This window comes from Chiloscyllium plagiosum, unplaced genomic scaffold (genome assembly GCF_037043375.1).
Source record: "Chiloscyllium plagiosum isolate Xiang-an unplaced genomic scaffold, Cpla_swu_hap1 HiC_scaffold_15, whole genome shotgun sequence".
Classification (NCBI taxonomy): Eukaryota; Metazoa; Chordata; class Chondrichthyes; order Orectolobiformes; family Hemiscylliidae; genus Chiloscyllium; species Chiloscyllium plagiosum.
The window spans coordinates 63,472,735-63,489,587 of NW_028270153.1; the positions used below are offsets into that span (position 1 = coordinate 63,472,735).

At 42.8% G+C, this 16,853-nt stretch overlaps 1 protein-coding gene and 1 long non-coding RNA gene across 2 annotated transcripts in view; one reads left to right on the top strand and one right to left on the bottom strand.

The window, feature by feature from the left end:
* Window positions 1-16,853, bottom strand: part of ctsz (cathepsin Z) — a 61,642-nt gene that overhangs the window by 43,609 nt on the left and 1,180 nt on the right. The window contains exon 2 of the mRNA XM_087994990.1: window positions 12,357-12,465. Within this exon, the coding sequence (XP_087851116.1) occupies window positions 12,357-12,436 (80 nt within the window). The 5' untranslated portion in view covers window positions 12,437-12,465. The remainder of the gene's footprint in view (window positions 1-12,356; window positions 12,466-16,853) is intronic.
* Window positions 1-16,853, top strand: part of LOC148147672 (uncharacterized) — a 25,045-nt gene continuing 8,192 nt past the window's right edge. The window contains exons 1-2 of the long non-coding RNA XR_015759620.1: window positions 1-104; window positions 6,941-7,031. This is a non-coding gene — a long non-coding RNA (uncharacterized LOC148147672). The remainder of the gene's footprint in view (window positions 105-6,940; window positions 7,032-16,853) is intronic.

Below are 16,853 nucleotides of genomic sequence, written 5' to 3' on the forward strand. Positions count from 1 at the left end.
CCTGACATTGCAGATTCCAAAGGAATTGAAGATTCAGATGGACAATTCCTTTGTGCCTGAAATGATGTGAGGGAATTGAGAGAATTCAGAGGCTTCTGCTGCAGGTAAGTAGTTAAGCAGGAAAAGCTACACTCTTAAAAGTCGGGTCTAACTCCTGGGCAACTATTAAACTGACCTCCCTACTTACCACACACGTTCCCAACAACAACTTCCCCAGACCCCTTACACTCCCCCCGCAATACTATGTTGGCAATATCACCCCTACCCACACCTGAGGCCTGACAAACTATGGTCTGAATATCCACCCATGACCTGAACCTTCTCTTCCCCATGGGATGTAATGCTTCCTTACCCCCCCACCACCTTTGGGACTTGACACCCTCCTTTTGGCCCAAGACCTAAGAACCCTCCCTGCTTCTTCACCTGAGACACAAAACTCCTCGTCCTGACACCCCCCCCACGCTTCTCCTCCCCCACCACCACCTGATCATATATCTCCCACCCTCCTTGACCTATGCTACACACTCCACCAACTTCCTGGCCCCTTTCCCACCTTGCATCCTCCCTACCTGGCACACTATCCCTTACACACCTGGCACCATATCCACGTGACACCATACTTATCTGGAATCCTTCCCCTACTCACATGGCTGTGTCCTGCCTCCCGTTACCTACCTGGCATATTGCCAACCTACTATCCTGGCTCCTTGACCTCACACTTACCCATTTTCAGGATCTGTCAAAGTGGCTTTGGGTGGTACTGGATGAACCACAAAATACAGTAACTGACCACTGTGAAAAAGCATCATAGAGGTCAACAGCACAGAGAAAGGCCTGTTTGATGCCACTGACAATGAGTCTTTTGGTCACTTCACTGATGGTTGAAAGTAGCCTAATGAGGCAGTGATGTTCGGATTCTATAGACTTCTGACTAAATAGCATTGGTTCTAGTTAATGAATACAGAGGTTTAGTCTGTCTCTAATCATCTCCTATGTGGTCCATATCTTTCACTGTTCAGCTGTTAATCCTGACATGTTGAATTTATGTCATTCCACCTTAATTCCTAATTGCTAAACATATGTTAATGGCTTGCCTTTTTGCACCAACCCCACTAAAACCAAGAAACCATGCTCTGAATACTGTTTAAACATTTTGAATTCTGTTGGGACATCTGCTGTGTTCCAATTTAAGCTCAGGAATTTTGTGGTCACTCAAAAATATGTCTTTGACCTACACTTGTTTGTTATTGATCCGGTCCACATTCCAATCACTTGCTTTTCTCAAGTAAGTTAGGCTTACCGTTGGATCGGGATTTGTCAACTTACCATCAAGCTGTGTTTTCAATGGTCTCTCCAACGCTATACTGAACAAAGACATTGGGTGTTGTTTCAGACACTTCAGCACAATTTAGAGTCATAGAGATGTACAGCACAGAAACAGACCCTTTGTTCCAACTCGTCCATACCGACCAGATATCCCAGCCCAACTCGTCCCACCTGCCAGCACCTGGCCCATATTCCTCCAAACCCTTCCTAATCATATGCCCATCCAAATGCCTTTTAAATGTTGCAACTGTACCAGCATCCACCACTTCTTCTGGCAGCTCATTCCATACCTGTACCACCTTCTGCGTGAGAAAGTTGCCCCTTAGGTCTCTTTTATATCTTTCCCCTCTCACCCTAAACCTATGCCCTCTAGTTCTGGACTCCTCCACCCCAGGGAAAAGACCTTGTCTATTTATTCTATCCACGCCCCTCATAATTTTGTAAACCTCTATGAGGGGTACCTCAGCCTCCGATGCTCCAGGGAAAACAGCCCTAGCCTATTCAGCCTCTCCCTATAACTCAAATCCTCCAACCCTGGCAACATCCTTGTAAATCTTTTCTCAACCCTTTCAAGTTTCACAACATCTTTCCGATAGGAAGGAGACCAGAATTGCACGCAATATTCCAACAGTGGCCTTACCAATGTCCTGTACAGCCGCAACATGACCTCCCAACTCCTGTACTCAATACTCTGACCAATACAGGAAAGCATACCAAACGCCTTCTTCACTATCCTATCTACCTGTGACTCCACTTTCAAGGAGCTATGAACCTGCACTCCAAGGTCTCTCTGTTCAGCAACACTGCCTAGGACCTTACCGTTAAGTGTATAAGTCCTGCTAAGATTTGCTTTCCCAAAATGCAGCACCTCGCATTTAACTGAATTAAACTCCATCTGCCACTTCTCAGCCCATTGGCCCATCTGGTCAAGATCCTGTTGTAATCTGAGGTAACCCTCTTCGTTGTCCAATTTTGGTGTCCTCTGCAAACTTACTAACTGTACCTCTTATGCTCGCATCCAAATCATTTATGTAAATGACAAAATGTAGAAGGCCCAGCACCAATCCTTATGGCACTCCACTGGTCACAGGCCTCCAGTCTGAAAAACAACCCTCTGTCTTCTACCTTTGAGCCGGTTCTGTATCCAAATTGCTAGTTCTCCCTGTATTCCATGAGATCTAACCTTGCTAATCAGTCTCCCATAGGGAACCTTGTCGAATGCCTTACTGAAGTCCATATAGATCACATCTACTGCTCTGCCCTCATCAATCCTCTTTGTTACTTCTTCAAAAAACTCAATCAAGTTTGTGAGACATGATTTCCCACGCACAAAGCCATGTTGACTATCCCAAATCAGTCCTTGCCTTTCCAAATACATGTACATCCTGTCCCTCAGGATTCCCTCCAACAACTTGCCCACCACCGAGGTCAGGCTCACTGGTCTATAGTTCCCTGGCTTGTCTTTACCGCCCTTCTTAAATAGTGGCACCACGTTTGCCAACCGCCAGTCCTCCGGCACTTCACCTGTGACTATCGATGATACAAATATCTCAGCAAGAGGCCCAGCAATCACTTCTCTGGCTTCCCACAGAGTTCTCAGGTACACCTGATCAGGACCTGGGGATTTATCCACCTTTAACCGTTTCAAGACATCCAGCACTTCCTCCTCTGTAATCTGGACATTTTGCAAGATGTCACCATCTATTTCCCTACAGTCTATATCTTCCATATCCTTTTCCACAGTAAACACTGATGCAAAATATTCATTTAGTATCTCCCTCATTTTCTGTGGCTCCACACAAAGGCCGCCTTGCTGATCTTTGAGGGGCCTTATTCTCTCCCTAGTTACCCTTTTGTCCTTAATATATTTGTAAACACCTTTTGGATTCTCCTTAATTCTATTTGCCAAAGCTATCTCATGTCCCCATTTTGCCCTCCTGATTTCCCTCTTAAGTATACTCCTACTTTCTTTATACTCTTCTAAGGATTCACTCGATCTATCCTGTCTGTACCTGATATATGTTTCTTTCTTTTCCTTAACCAAACCCTCAATTTCTTTAGTCATCCAGCATTCCCTATACCTACCAGCCTTCCCTTTCACCCTAACAGGAATATACTTTCTCTGGATTCTCGATATCTCATTTCTGAAGGCTTCCCATTGTCCAGCCGTCCCTTTACCTGCGAACATCTGCCTCCAATCAGCTTTCGAAAGTTCTTGCCTAATACTGTCAAAATTGGCCTTTCTCCAATTTAGCACTTCAACTTTTAGTTCTGGTCCATCCTTTTCCATCACTATTTTAAAACAAATAGAATTATGGTCGCTGGCCCCAAAGTGCTCTCCCACTGACACTTCAGTCACCTGCCCTGCCTTATTTCCCAAGAGTAGGTCAAGTTTTGCACCTTCTCTCCTAGGTACATCCACATACTGAATCAGAAAATTGTCTTGTTAACAAATTCCCCTCCATCTAAACCTTTAACACTATGGCAGTCGATGTTTGGAAAGTTAAAATACCCTACCATGACCAACCTATTGTCCTTACAGAGAGCTGAGGTCTCCTTACAAGTTTGTTTCTCAATTTCCCTCTGACTATTAGGGGGTCTATAATACAATCCCAATGAGGTGATCATCCCTTTCTTATTTCTCAGTTCCACCCAAATAACTTCCCTGGATGTATTTCCAGGAATATCCTCCCTCAGTACAGCTGTAATGCTATCCCTTATCAAAAATGCCACTCCCCCTCCTCTCTTGCCTCCCTTTCTATCCTTCCTGTAGCATTTGTATCCTGGGACATTAAGCTGCCAGTCCTGCCCATCCCTGAGCCATGTTTCTGTAATTGCTATGATATCCCATTCCCATGTTCCTAACCATGCCCTGAGTTCATCTGCCTTCCCTGTTAGGCCCCTTGCATTGAAATAAATGCAGTTTAATTTATTAGTCCTACCTTGTCCCTGTCTACCTATTTCCAAATACATGTACATCCTATCCCTCCAACAACTTGCCCACCACCGAGATCAGGCTCACTGGTCCACAGTTCCCTGGCTTGTCCTTACCAGCTTTCTTAAATAGTGGTCCCACGTTAGTCAACCTCCAGTCTTTGGCACCTCACCTGCGACTATCAATGATACAAATATCTCAGCAAGATGCTCAGCAATCACTTCTCCAGCTTCCCACAGAGTTCTAGGGTACACCTGATCAGGTCCTGGGGATTTATCCACTTTTATGCGTTTCATGACATCCAGCACTTTCTCCTCTGTAATATGGACATTTTTCAAGATGTCACCATCTATTTCCCTGCATTCTATATCTTCCGTGTCCTTTTCCACAATAAATACTGATGCAAAATACTCATTTAGTTTCTCCCCCATTTTCTGTGGCTCTACACAAAGGCCAGACCATAGCAACACGACGGTTGGAGGAAGAGCCCCTCATCTTCCGCCTAGGAACCCTCCAACCACAAGGGATGAACTCAGATTTCTCCAGTTTCCTCATTTCCCCTCCCCCCACCTTGTCTCAGTCAAATCCCTCGAACTCAGTACCGCCTTCCTAACCTGCAATCTTCTTCCTGACCTCTCCGCCCCCACCCCGGCCTATCACCCTCACCTTGACCTCCCTCCACCTATCGCATTTCCAATGCCCCTCCCCCAAGTCCCTCCTCCCTACCTTTTATCTTAGCCTGCTGGACACACTTTCCTCATTCCTGAAGAAGGGCTTATGCCCGAAACGTCGATTCTCCTGTTCCTTGGATGCTGCCTGACCTGCTGCGCTTTTCCAGCAACACATTTTCAGCTCAGAATCCATTAGTGCTCTTTTCCCGTCACCAAATCACTCATCACCTATTAACCATCACGAGTTCATATTTACTTTCTTTTTAAATCAACCTATTCAGAATGTTCTTACACACTTCTGGAGTGGGTAGGACTTGAACCCGGGCCTCTTGGCTCAGAGATAGGAGCACTACCACTGGGCCACGATAGCCCCATGTTTTTTTAAACTAATAACAACCACTGTATAAACACTCATGTAGCCAAATCGATATGCAAAGCCCGTTAAGGCAATACTAACAATCACTTACTTAATTTATTTTATATTATATAGGGCCAAATAGTGCTTCTTATTTTAGTTCCAAACCCTTGTTTTATATATATATATTTATTCCATATTGTGAGACAAAGAAAAAGACAGTTGTGAAATGGAAAACACCCATGTAGCCAATTCAATGTTTGCATGCAAAGTCCATTAAAGGCATTGCTAATCATCATTTATTTACTTTATCTACTCTGAACACATTAGTTTCAGTACAGATAATGTGCTAGCAAGTTCTTCCATTCAGAAATTTTGTGACTTTAGAACCTCTTTACAACATCATGGACATTTGTTGAGTTCTTCTTTTGCTGACACAACGTTATTCTATTAACTTCTCAGAACAATTAAGAGCACATGTCCTTTGCACCAATTACACTGACACAAATCAGTTTCTAGATCACGTTGATGTTCCAGTCTGAGAATAACTTTAGTTTCAGGCTTTTGTTAAAATATCTTTTAATCACAATCCTCCTGTTATATCCCATTTCTGGTTAGGTGTAATTTGACCTCCAAACTTCCAGTTCAAGAGGTAGGGACACTACCACTGCATTACAAGACTCTTCAGTCTTTTCTAAACATATTTTTTACAATATTCAGGTGTGTTATGACTTAATTCCGGAGCAGGTGAGCCCTGAACCCAGGCCTCTTGGCTTAGAGATAGGGTCACAACCACTGCATTACAAGAGCCCCTAAGGGCATCAGTGAACCAGTAGAGTTTATAGATATTTCTATTCAACTTGTTCAGTTATGTTGTTACAAACCTCCGGAAAAGGTGGGAATTGAACCTTGTCCTATTGGTTCAGAGGTATGGACATTGCCATTGCACAAGCATCCTCCAGTCTTTCCTGCACCTCAAACTTAAGACAGCTGTCACCTGTGGCTCAGTGGCATCACTTTCACTTCAAGCCCTCTGCTAGGAACCTGACCACAAATTCTGGGCTGACACTCGACTGTGGTGCTGAGGGATGCTTATCCTATTGCAGGTGCTGTATTTCAGAAGAGACAGCCAACAGTAGACATTAAAGAGCACATGGAATCCTGACCAACAATTATCATCACTATAGTGTCCAACTGTGTACTGAATTATTTCAAAGTTTTTGCTTTCACTGCTTTACCTGACAGTCCATGCCCAGTGCTGGTGCCTCTCCCTGTGAATAATAATCTGCCCGTATTAATGTGTAAATCTACCATTTACTAATTTGTTGTTCTACTCACACAATTTAAAAACAATTTCCAAATTCACCTTTTGCTGGCCTTCAACTCCTATGTCTCAATCAGTAACCTCACTTCCTAGATACCCCCTTTTACATATTATAAAAAATCCAATCTCTCCAGTCTCACCTCATTCATCAGCATAGCTCCCCTCTGCACCGCCTTCAACACTTGAAGATCTTCCTCAAGTCTTGCTCACCGGAACTGCTCCAGATTCCGAAATTGCAGTGTGAAAAAGGAACTGTTCCATTTGACTGCAGTTTCATCTGGCTAGTATCTACTGTTTCAGTGATTGTGTTTCTCATTTTCCAACACCAGTGGCAAGGCAAACAGAATCTCGGTCAAATCCAAGATTGGATTTCAGTCAGTCTCATCAGAGTGAACAACGTTGCAGTGGTAGCAGGACTAGGTAAGGAAAGCTGACTTCCTTAGTGAAATTATTGAACCAGATGGATTTTTTACAACAATTGATAATATTTTGGTCATCATTACTTAAGACTACCTTTCAATTCCAGATTTTATGAATTGAATTTAAGCTGTTGTCTACCTGCAGCACATAGACTACAGTACGGCTCACCAACACTGTCTCAAGGGCAACTAGGGATGGGCAATAAACACTGGCCAGGTGGCTGGATGACCTAACAATGAACCTTAAATTTAAGTGTAAAATTTGCTTCAGCCGACTGCAAACACAGATCCCTCGAGGACCTTTCTATTTCTGTCTGCTTACATTTTCAACCAATGCTTTGCATTTAAGGTCTTAAATATCATGTGTTAGTTGTCTGCTAATTGTATAACTGACTTCAACCATTTCAGGAGAAAGTGAGGACTGCAGATGCTGGAGATCAGAGCTGAAAAATGTGTTGCTGGAAAAGCACAGCAGGTCAGGCAGCATCAAAGGAGCAGGAGATTCGACGTTTCGGGCATAAGCCCTCCTTCAACCATTTCACCCTTGCTGCACTCGCTATTTTCATCTTTGAAAACTGGAACCTTTACATCCTGGTCACTAAAGTAATTGAGTGCGACGTACTGTCAGCTTCGAAACCAACGTCTATTTTATTCCTTGCACATCATGATTTAATCCCTTCAATTACATTTATGCCCGATTACAGGAGCACAATGACTTTGTCAAAGTCACATGATAACCTGTGTGACTGAGTGAAACGTAATCTATCCTACCTGGTCATTCTTGACCTATCAGCAGCTTCTGACTTATTTGGCTGCATCATCCTTCTCCAAAACCTCCCCACCATCCTTCACCCGAACAGCAGTACAACTTGGGCCATTTCTATCAATCCAGTTGTAGCCAAAGATTTTCTTGCAAAGGGTTCACTTCTTGCTCCCATAACATGGCTACAAAGCATATGTTTAAAGTATGAGGAGAAAGATTTAAAAGAACATGTGGGGCAACTTCTTTTTACAGTATGTGGTTAGTGTGTAGAATGAACTGCCAGAGAAAGTTGCGGATGCAGGTACAGTTACAACGTTTAAAAGACATTTGGATAAGTTCATGAATTGAAAAGGTTGGGATGGATATGGGACGAGTTTAGTTTTGGAACATGATCGGCGTGGACTGGTTGGATGGATGGGTTTGTTTTTGTGCTGCATGACTCTATGATCTCTAACGTCCCCCAAGAATCTGGTCTGAATCTCCTTGTATTTCTCATCGACATGCTCACCTTGGTAACGCTATATGAAAATTAGATTAGATTCCCTACACATTAGATTCCCTACAGTGTGGAAACAGGCCCTTCAGCCCAACCAGTCCACACCACCTCTCTGAAGAGTAACCCACCCAGAACCATTTCCCTCTAATTAATGTACCTAGCACTATGGGCAATTTAGCATGGCCAATTGACCTGCACATCTTTGGATTGTGGGAGGAAACCAGAGCACCCAGAAGAAACCCACGCAGACATGGGGAGAATGTGCAAACTCCACACAGGCAGTTGCCCGAGGCTGGAATCAAACCTGGGACCCTGGTGCTGTGAGGCAGCAGTACTAACCACTGTGCCACCCAGAAAATACAGTATCTCAGAATATATGCTAAAACATCCAGCTCCACCTCACAGCCAGCTATCTCAAACTGCTTGTCCAACATCCAATAATGGACGGTCAAACAGTTAAATATTGGGAACACCTGAACCATTGTCTGCAGTATCCACTACAATATCCATTTCCTACGTAGAAACGCCACCCTATCCTTGTCCACTGTCTGCAGAGTGGGGTCATCAAGATTTGCTCAGCCAAATACCTGTACCATCCCCAATACCACCATTCCCAACTTCTTTATTCATTCATAGGATGTGGATGTCATGGCCAGACAGCATTTATTGCCAATCTCTAATTTCCCAGGGGCCAGTTAAGAGACAACCATATTGCTGTGGGTCTGGAGTCACATGTAGTCGAGAGCAGGTAAAGATGGCAGTTTCCTTCCCTAAAGGACAATAGTGAACCAGATTGGTTTTTTTCCCCCCCCAACAACTGACAACAGTTTCATGGCCATCATTAGAATCTTAATTCCAGATTTCTTATTGAATTCAACTTCCACCATCTGCCATGATGGTGATTTTAAATCAATTCACATGTCCCTGGAACATTACCTGGGTCTCTGGATTAATAATCTAGCGACATTACCACCTCTCCACAACGCCTCAAAATGTTTTGACTTCACCCCTGATTCAGCTCATTCAGAGGCACTGAAACCCTCAGCTATGACTTTGATACTTCTAAACTTGGCTTTTACAAAGCACTGACCTCCCAGGTTCTAGAAGTCACCCACGAACAGAGAACTCAGAAGGATTAGCACATCAACGGGGCGATTCAGTACCTCAGACGGTAGAATGAACACAAGGTAACCAGTGGATAGGGACAAAACCAGACAGGCTCTGAAAAAAATACTTATATATAACCACAGGGACTATTGAAAGGGACCCTTGATTACTAATGACAGGTTGATCCTCATATTCTTATAATCACATATACAATTTGTGGGTGGCACAGAGGTTCAGTGGTTAGCACTGCTGCCTCACAGCGCCAGGGACCCAGGCGACTGCCTGTGTGGAGTTTGCACATTCTCCCTGTGTCTGCATGGGTTTCCTCCCACAATCGAAAGGTGTGCAGGTTAGGTGAATTGGCTATGCTAAATTGCCCATAGGTGTTAGGTGCATTAGTCAGGGGTAAATATGGGGGGGGGGGTGGCGGCGAGCGAATGGGTCTGCTGGGTTGCTCTTTGGAGAGTTGTTGTGGACTTGTTGGGCTGAAGGGCCTGTTTCCATACTGTAGGGTATCTAATCATATCCTCTGGATACGAACCAACATGTTTCTTTCCGTTAGGCACACATCTAAAAGAAGTTCTTTAAACATGTACACTTTCCCCATTTGTGTAGCTCCTCCAGTTCTTCTAACTAGATAATATTCATTGTAGGATAAACACTAAATAAAATGCTATATAAAACAGACTTAACATGAGGGGCAGATAGCAGCATTACTTCTGTCTCGCTGTATTAGTAGTCCAGAGATTCAGAGAACATGGGCTCTAATGGTTTTCAATCACTTGTGGGCTGTGGGCATTGCTGATAGCCAGCATTTATTGTCCATTCCTAGCTGCCCTTGAGAAGATGGTGATGAGCTGCCTTCTTGAATCGCTGTAGTAACCACTATAGGTAGACAACAGCTGGTGGAATTTAAATTCAATTCATAAAATTTGGAATGTTGAATTTGAATTCAATAAAGAATCTTGGATGGCATGGTGGCTCAATGGTTACAGCACTAGGGACCCGGGTTTGATTCCAGCCTCAGGCATCTGTGTGGAGTTTGCACATTCTCTCAGTGTCTGCGTGGGTTTCCTCCCATAATCCAAAGATTGGCAAGTTAGGTGAATTAGCCATGCTAAACAGCCATAGTATTTAGGGATGCCTAGGTTAGGTGCACTAGTTCTGAGGAAATGTCACTGGACTAGAAATGTTAACTCTGATATCTCTTCACTGATGCTGCCAGACCTGTTGAGCTTTTCCAGCAATTTCTGTTTTTGTTGCTCACTTATCTTTTCTCTACAATGGCCTAGCAAGACAGTTCAAGGAAAGTTAGGGATTGGCAAAAATTGGTGGCCTTGCCCTAGGAAAGAAGGAAAAAAAAAACTTGCCTGTCCAACAGGGTTTTGTTGATAAAAAAAATTTTAAATTTACTCATAACATGTGGGCATCTCTGGTCTAGGCTGGCACTTATTGCGCATAGAGCAGTTAAGATTCAACCACATTGTTATGGGTCTGGAGTCACATGTTGGCCAGACCAGGTTTCCTCTCTTAAAAGGACATGAGTGAACCAGATGGGTTTTTCCAACAATTGGCAATGGTTTCATGGTCATCATTAGACCAAATTCATACACTCAGAATCCCTAAAGTGTGGAATCAGGCCCTTTGGCCCGACAAGTCCACACCGACCCTCGAGTAACCCATCCCGCTATACGATTATCCTATATTTACCCCTGACTAATACACGTAACCTTGGCACCCCTGAACATCATGGGAAATTTAGTATGGCTAATTCATCTAACTCGCACACCTTTGGATTGTGGGATGAAACCCACATTGAGACGAGGAGAGTGTACTAACTCCACAGAGTAACGAAAAGCTGGAATCGAACCCAGGTCCCTAGCGCTGTAAGACAGCAGTGCTAACCATTCAGCCACCGTGCCACCCAAGATTCTTCATTGAATTCAAATTCAACCATCTACATGGCAGGACTTAAACCAGAGTCTCCAGAACATTAGCTGAGTTTCTGGATTAACAATCTAGAAACAATAGCATGAGGCCATTGCCTCCTCATATGAAACAAATCCTGAAATTTAAGGAAGATAAACTTCAGAATGAGAAACAAGCTGGAAACCTAATGGTCAGATTTATTGAGAGGGATATTTGGTACATTACAAAACTGGCATGTGTTCCTCACACAAAGGGTGCATTGTGCAGATTAACAATCAGAGCAATCAAACTGAATATCAAGATAAAAGTGCAGGGTTGCAGAGATAAATGGAAATTCAGCAATAGGGAGAGCAAGAAACAGATTGAGGCAATAAAAAGTGTGTGTTTCTTTTTGCAAAGGTTGTCAAAGCAAACAGAAAACATTTTTACAAAGAGACAGGATGTTAATATGGAGCCATAAAGTGAGGCTGCAGGCGACAGTAATAAAGCAAAGAAATGGCAAACTTGTCAAAGGGAATACGTTGTATCTGTTTTCACAAGTGAAGATGACAAAATACCAGCTTAAAAATAGATCTACTCAATTACTCCCATTGATTTATTAACTTAAAAAGTAATGGAGATGATAATAGAACTTTAACACATCTCCAGGATCCAACAGTTTTCAGCTGAGGGTATTAAACAGAAATTACAGGTGTTAATCATAATTTTACAGCAGATTCGGGAATTGTGCTAATGGGATTGCAAAACTGCAAATGTTTTTTCACCAAGACTGAGAGGGAGGAAACAAGTAACTGAATAACTGCCAGTTTATCAAACTGGGGAAAAAAACTATTGAAATACCATAGAGGATACAGATTGACCCCATTAGACTGTCTGCCTTGGGTTGTGCCATTTGGAAGGTATCAAACTAATACGTTTTCAGAAACTCATGACCATTAGTCGATCAGGAACTAGTTTATATGGTGTATCAGCAGACATTTGATAAGGCTCCACATTAGACATTAATGTGAGCACAATGAATCAGAGCTAACCTCCTGAGGAGCTGGTAATTGACTTGGAGGAGGGAGATGACCGAGATGAAGGAATGTTCTTTGAATGGTGGGATGAACATATGTTGTTTGCAGGGACGTCAACTTTTCGCTACAAAACAGGAAAAATAGACTATATTAGAAGGAGGAACAGAGAGTTGTATTTCAAATTTGCAAATGGCATTGTGTTAAGTAAACAGTACATTCCTTTGTTTGGATGGGAGCAGCAAGTTATAAAGGGATCTAAACAGACTGAGTGAACTCCATCTTTCATTTTACTCAATGTTGACAAGTGAAGATCATCTGCTTACAGTCTCAGAAAGACCAAGTAGCATATTTTCTGAATGGTGAGAAACTAGAAGGTGTGGAGGAAGCCCATGTCATTGAAAGGCAATTACAAAAAGCATTTAAAAATGATGTTGGAATGATAGGCTTTTCTGAAGGAGTTGGAATTAAAGTATGATATGCAATTCAAGAATGAGGCTCCAAGTGTTTACAATCTTGGTTAGACCCCACTTGGAGTACTGTTTTCAATATTATACACAACTGGAAAAGTATATGGATCATGGGATAGGTGCAGTTCAGATTCAACAGAACTATCCAAGGACTTGAGCTCAATAATGAATCTGGTGTGTATTCTCAAGAGTACAGATGGCTGAGTGATCTAATCAAAGTGGTTAAAATGATTAAGCAGTGGATATTTAACACAAAAACAGAAGTTGTTGGAAAAGCTCAGCAAATCTAGCAGCATCTGTGAAGAGAAATCAGAGTTAAATCTAGATTCTCTAAATCCACTGGGTAAGGAATTCAACAACAGTGGGGCCGACTCTTAAAATCAGACCTTGTTCATCTAGGAGTGAGTCAGGAACTGAAAACAAAAAATTATGGAAATCACAGCAGTTCAGGCAGCAATCATGGGGAGAGAGCAAGCTAATGTTTCAAGTCTAGACAACTCTTTACCAGAGCTGATGTGAAGTGTGGAGGGGGTAGCATTTATGCTATAGTGGGGGGGATGGAGTGCTGGGGGAGAAAGGGTACTGACTGTCAGAGTAAGGGATTGGAATGTGAGAATGGCAGAAGAATGGTATGTCTAACTGCCAGATGGTTCCACTGGAGTGGGGGGAAAAGAGGAGAAAGGATAAGCTAAAAGGGAAGAAATGGGAATGAGCTCACAATCTAAAGGTACTGAACTTAATATTAAGTCCAAAAATCATGAATCAGGAACACCTTGTCACATTTAGGGAAGTGTAAAATCTGGAATATGAACTTCAAAAGTGGTAGATGCTGGATGAATTAAAAATTCCAAGAACAGGAGATAGCTTTTTAATCAGGTAAAGCTAACAAAAGATCTGGAGAATAGGTAGGCAAACTGTGTTAAACAGTAGTCATGATTTGGAGATGCTGGTGTTGGACTGGGGTGTACAAAGTTAAAAATCACACAACACCAGGTTATAGTCCAACAGGTTTAATTGGAAGCACACTAGCTTTCAGAGTGACGCTATCACACTATCACCTGATGAAGGAGCGTCGCTCCGAAAGCTAGTGTGCTTCCAATTAAACCTGTTGGACTATAACCTGGTGTTGTGTGATTTTTAATTGTGTTAAACAGGTCCTTGATATTACCTCCAAAAGTATTTTACAATTTGTTTTCCATTATTCACTCCTTCACCATACCAGGTGTTAAGTTCCATAAACCTAAATCTTCTACATCCAGTTTCTTAATTATTTCCATTAGCATTAGTTCTACACTTTGAGTGCTCTCTAATGAGTAATTCATGAAACAGAATGATCCAAGGCAGCAACATAAACATGCTTGTTTTAAGCAACAAATTTTAAAATCTATAAAATACTTTGGTATAGCTGAAAGACAATGCTTTAAATTGGAGAAATGATTAGTATCATCATTTTAAAAAAAAATCACAATTCCATTAGATGCTGACTTTCAGGAAGAGCAAAAGGTGGAAAAATGAAAATTATATTTAGCAATAAACTGGAACTTTTATAATTAAAGTAATTTCTCAACATGGGGTGGCATGGTGGCTCAGAGGTTAGCACTGCTGCCTCACAGCACCAGGGACACAGGTTTGATTCCAGTCTCAGGAGAAAGTGAGGACTGCAGATGCTGGAGATCAGAGCTGAAAATGTGTTGCTGGAAAAGTGAAGCAGGTCAGGCAGCATCCAGGGAGCAGGAGAATCGACGTTTCGGGCATGAGCCCTTCTTCAGGAATCATGCCCGAAACATCGATTCACCTGCTCCTTGGATGCTGCCTGACCTGCTGCGCTTTTCCAGCAACACATTTTCAGCTTTGATTCCAGTCTCAGGTGACTATCTATCTGTGTGGAATTTGCACGTTCTTCCCATGTCTGTGTGGGTTTCCTCTGGGTGCTCTGGTTTCGTCCCACAAGCCAGGTGAACTGGCCATGCTAAATTGCCATAGTGTTAGGTGAATTAGTGAGAGGAAAATGGGTCTGGATGGGTTACTCTTTGGAGGGTTGGTGTGGACTTTTCGGCCAAAGGGCCTGTTTCCACACTGTAGGGGAATGAAATCTAAATCTCAAAATGAGAACCCCCATGGTTACAGCTCAAGGGGAAGCCATACAATTCTATCATGTCCCTTGGCTCAGAGTAAGCCCTTACACACATCCTGTGTGGAGTCTCCCCCTGCAGTTGTGGCATCAAACAGCATTTCAGATCCATTTTAAATGTTTCACATTCAGTTAAAAATTGCCCAACAGGTTTATTTGGAAGCACTAGATTTTGGAGCATTGCTCCTTTATCAGGTAGCTGTTGAGCAGGACTATAAGGCACAGAATTTATAGCAAATGATTAATGTCATGCAACTGAAATGATTATATATTGAACCTAGACTGCTGTTAAGTCTAGGTTTGTTCAATATATCATTTCAGTTGCATGACACTAATCTTTTGTTATAAATTCTGTGATGTATGGTCCTGCTCCACAGCTACCTGATTAAGGAGCAGCGTTTAAAAGCTGGTTTTGAGATCGGTGTGACTTCTTCCAAATTGAAGTGTGTTGGAAAATGGCTATTTTTAAACTTTAGACAGGGTGGGGAGGGGGAAGAGAGAAACGGGGCAGATGGTGTAAAGTCCAGTGCAAAATACTGTATAGAGTTTGTTAATAAGATTGAAAGAGATCTGTAAAATGGGCATAAATTAAGGTGTGAAAGGAAGAAAATTGACCCATTCTACTGAGACAAAGAAAACAGCACACCAACAAGTCAAGGCTGTGGAGAGAGAAGGGAGTATGGAAGAAAATTGAGCAACAGACATAATGCAGTCAGTTTCTGAAGTTGTGGAAGTTGTTGAGATCTCGAGGCTGCAAAATCAAGTGGCGTTCATTGAGCTTAGAACATAGAACTTTACAGCGCAGTACAGGCCCTTCGGCCTTCAAAGTTGTGCATCGTGCAAAATTAATCTGATGCCCATCTAACCTTTCCCATTCCATTATTATTCATATGTATGTCCAACGCCCATTTAAATACTCTTAACGTCAGCGAGTCTACTACTGTTGTAGGCAGGCCGTTCCACAGCCCTACTACTCTCAGAGTAAAGAAACTACTCCAGGTATCTGCCCTAAACCCATCACCCCTCAATTTAAAGCTATGTCTCCTTGTGTTAGTCTTCACCATTCGAGGAAAAAGGCTCTCACTGTCCACCCTATCTAACCCTCTGATTATCTTATATGCCTCGATTAAGTCACCTGCCAATGAAAACAGCCTCAGTTCCATCAGCCTTTCCTCATAAGACCTTCCTTCCATACCAGGCAACATCCGAGTAAATCTCCTCTGAATGGAAACCCACTTCTGCATGGGTTTCCTCCAAGTCCAAAGATGTGCAGTTTAGGTGGATTAGCCACGTTATATTGCCCAGGATTCAGGGAGATGCAGAGTAGGTGGATTAGCCTTCGGAAATGCAGGATTACAGGGATGGGGGTGGGGGGGGGATGCTCTTCAGAGTCGGTGAAGCCTTGATGGCCTGAATGGCTTGCTTCCACACTGTAGGGATTCTATGAAGTAATTATAAGACCCTAAGATGGAGTACGCCATTCAACCCATCAAGTCTTATCTACCACCATTCAAAACAGATCCTGATTTCTCTTACTCACTGAAACTATCGCAGCATTAAATATTTAACAACCCAGCCTCAGCAGCCTTCAGTGGTAAAGAATTCCACAGATTCACTACCCTCAAAAAAACTCCTCCTAATTTGACCCCTTATAGTTATCAGGAAGAGTCAGAGTTTCAATTGAGCTCTGTAGACCTCCACTACAAACCTTCCTCCAGCCCACACAAACATCCATTAACTACTACTGTTTCCTGGACCTCTGGGGCGGCACGGTGGCTAGCACTGCCTCACAGCAGCAGGGACCCAGATTTCATTCCTGCCTCGGGCGACTGTCTGCGTGGAGTTTGCACATTCTCCCAGTGTTTGTATGGGTTTCCTCCAGGTGCTCTGGTTGTGCAGTTTTGGTCAATTGGC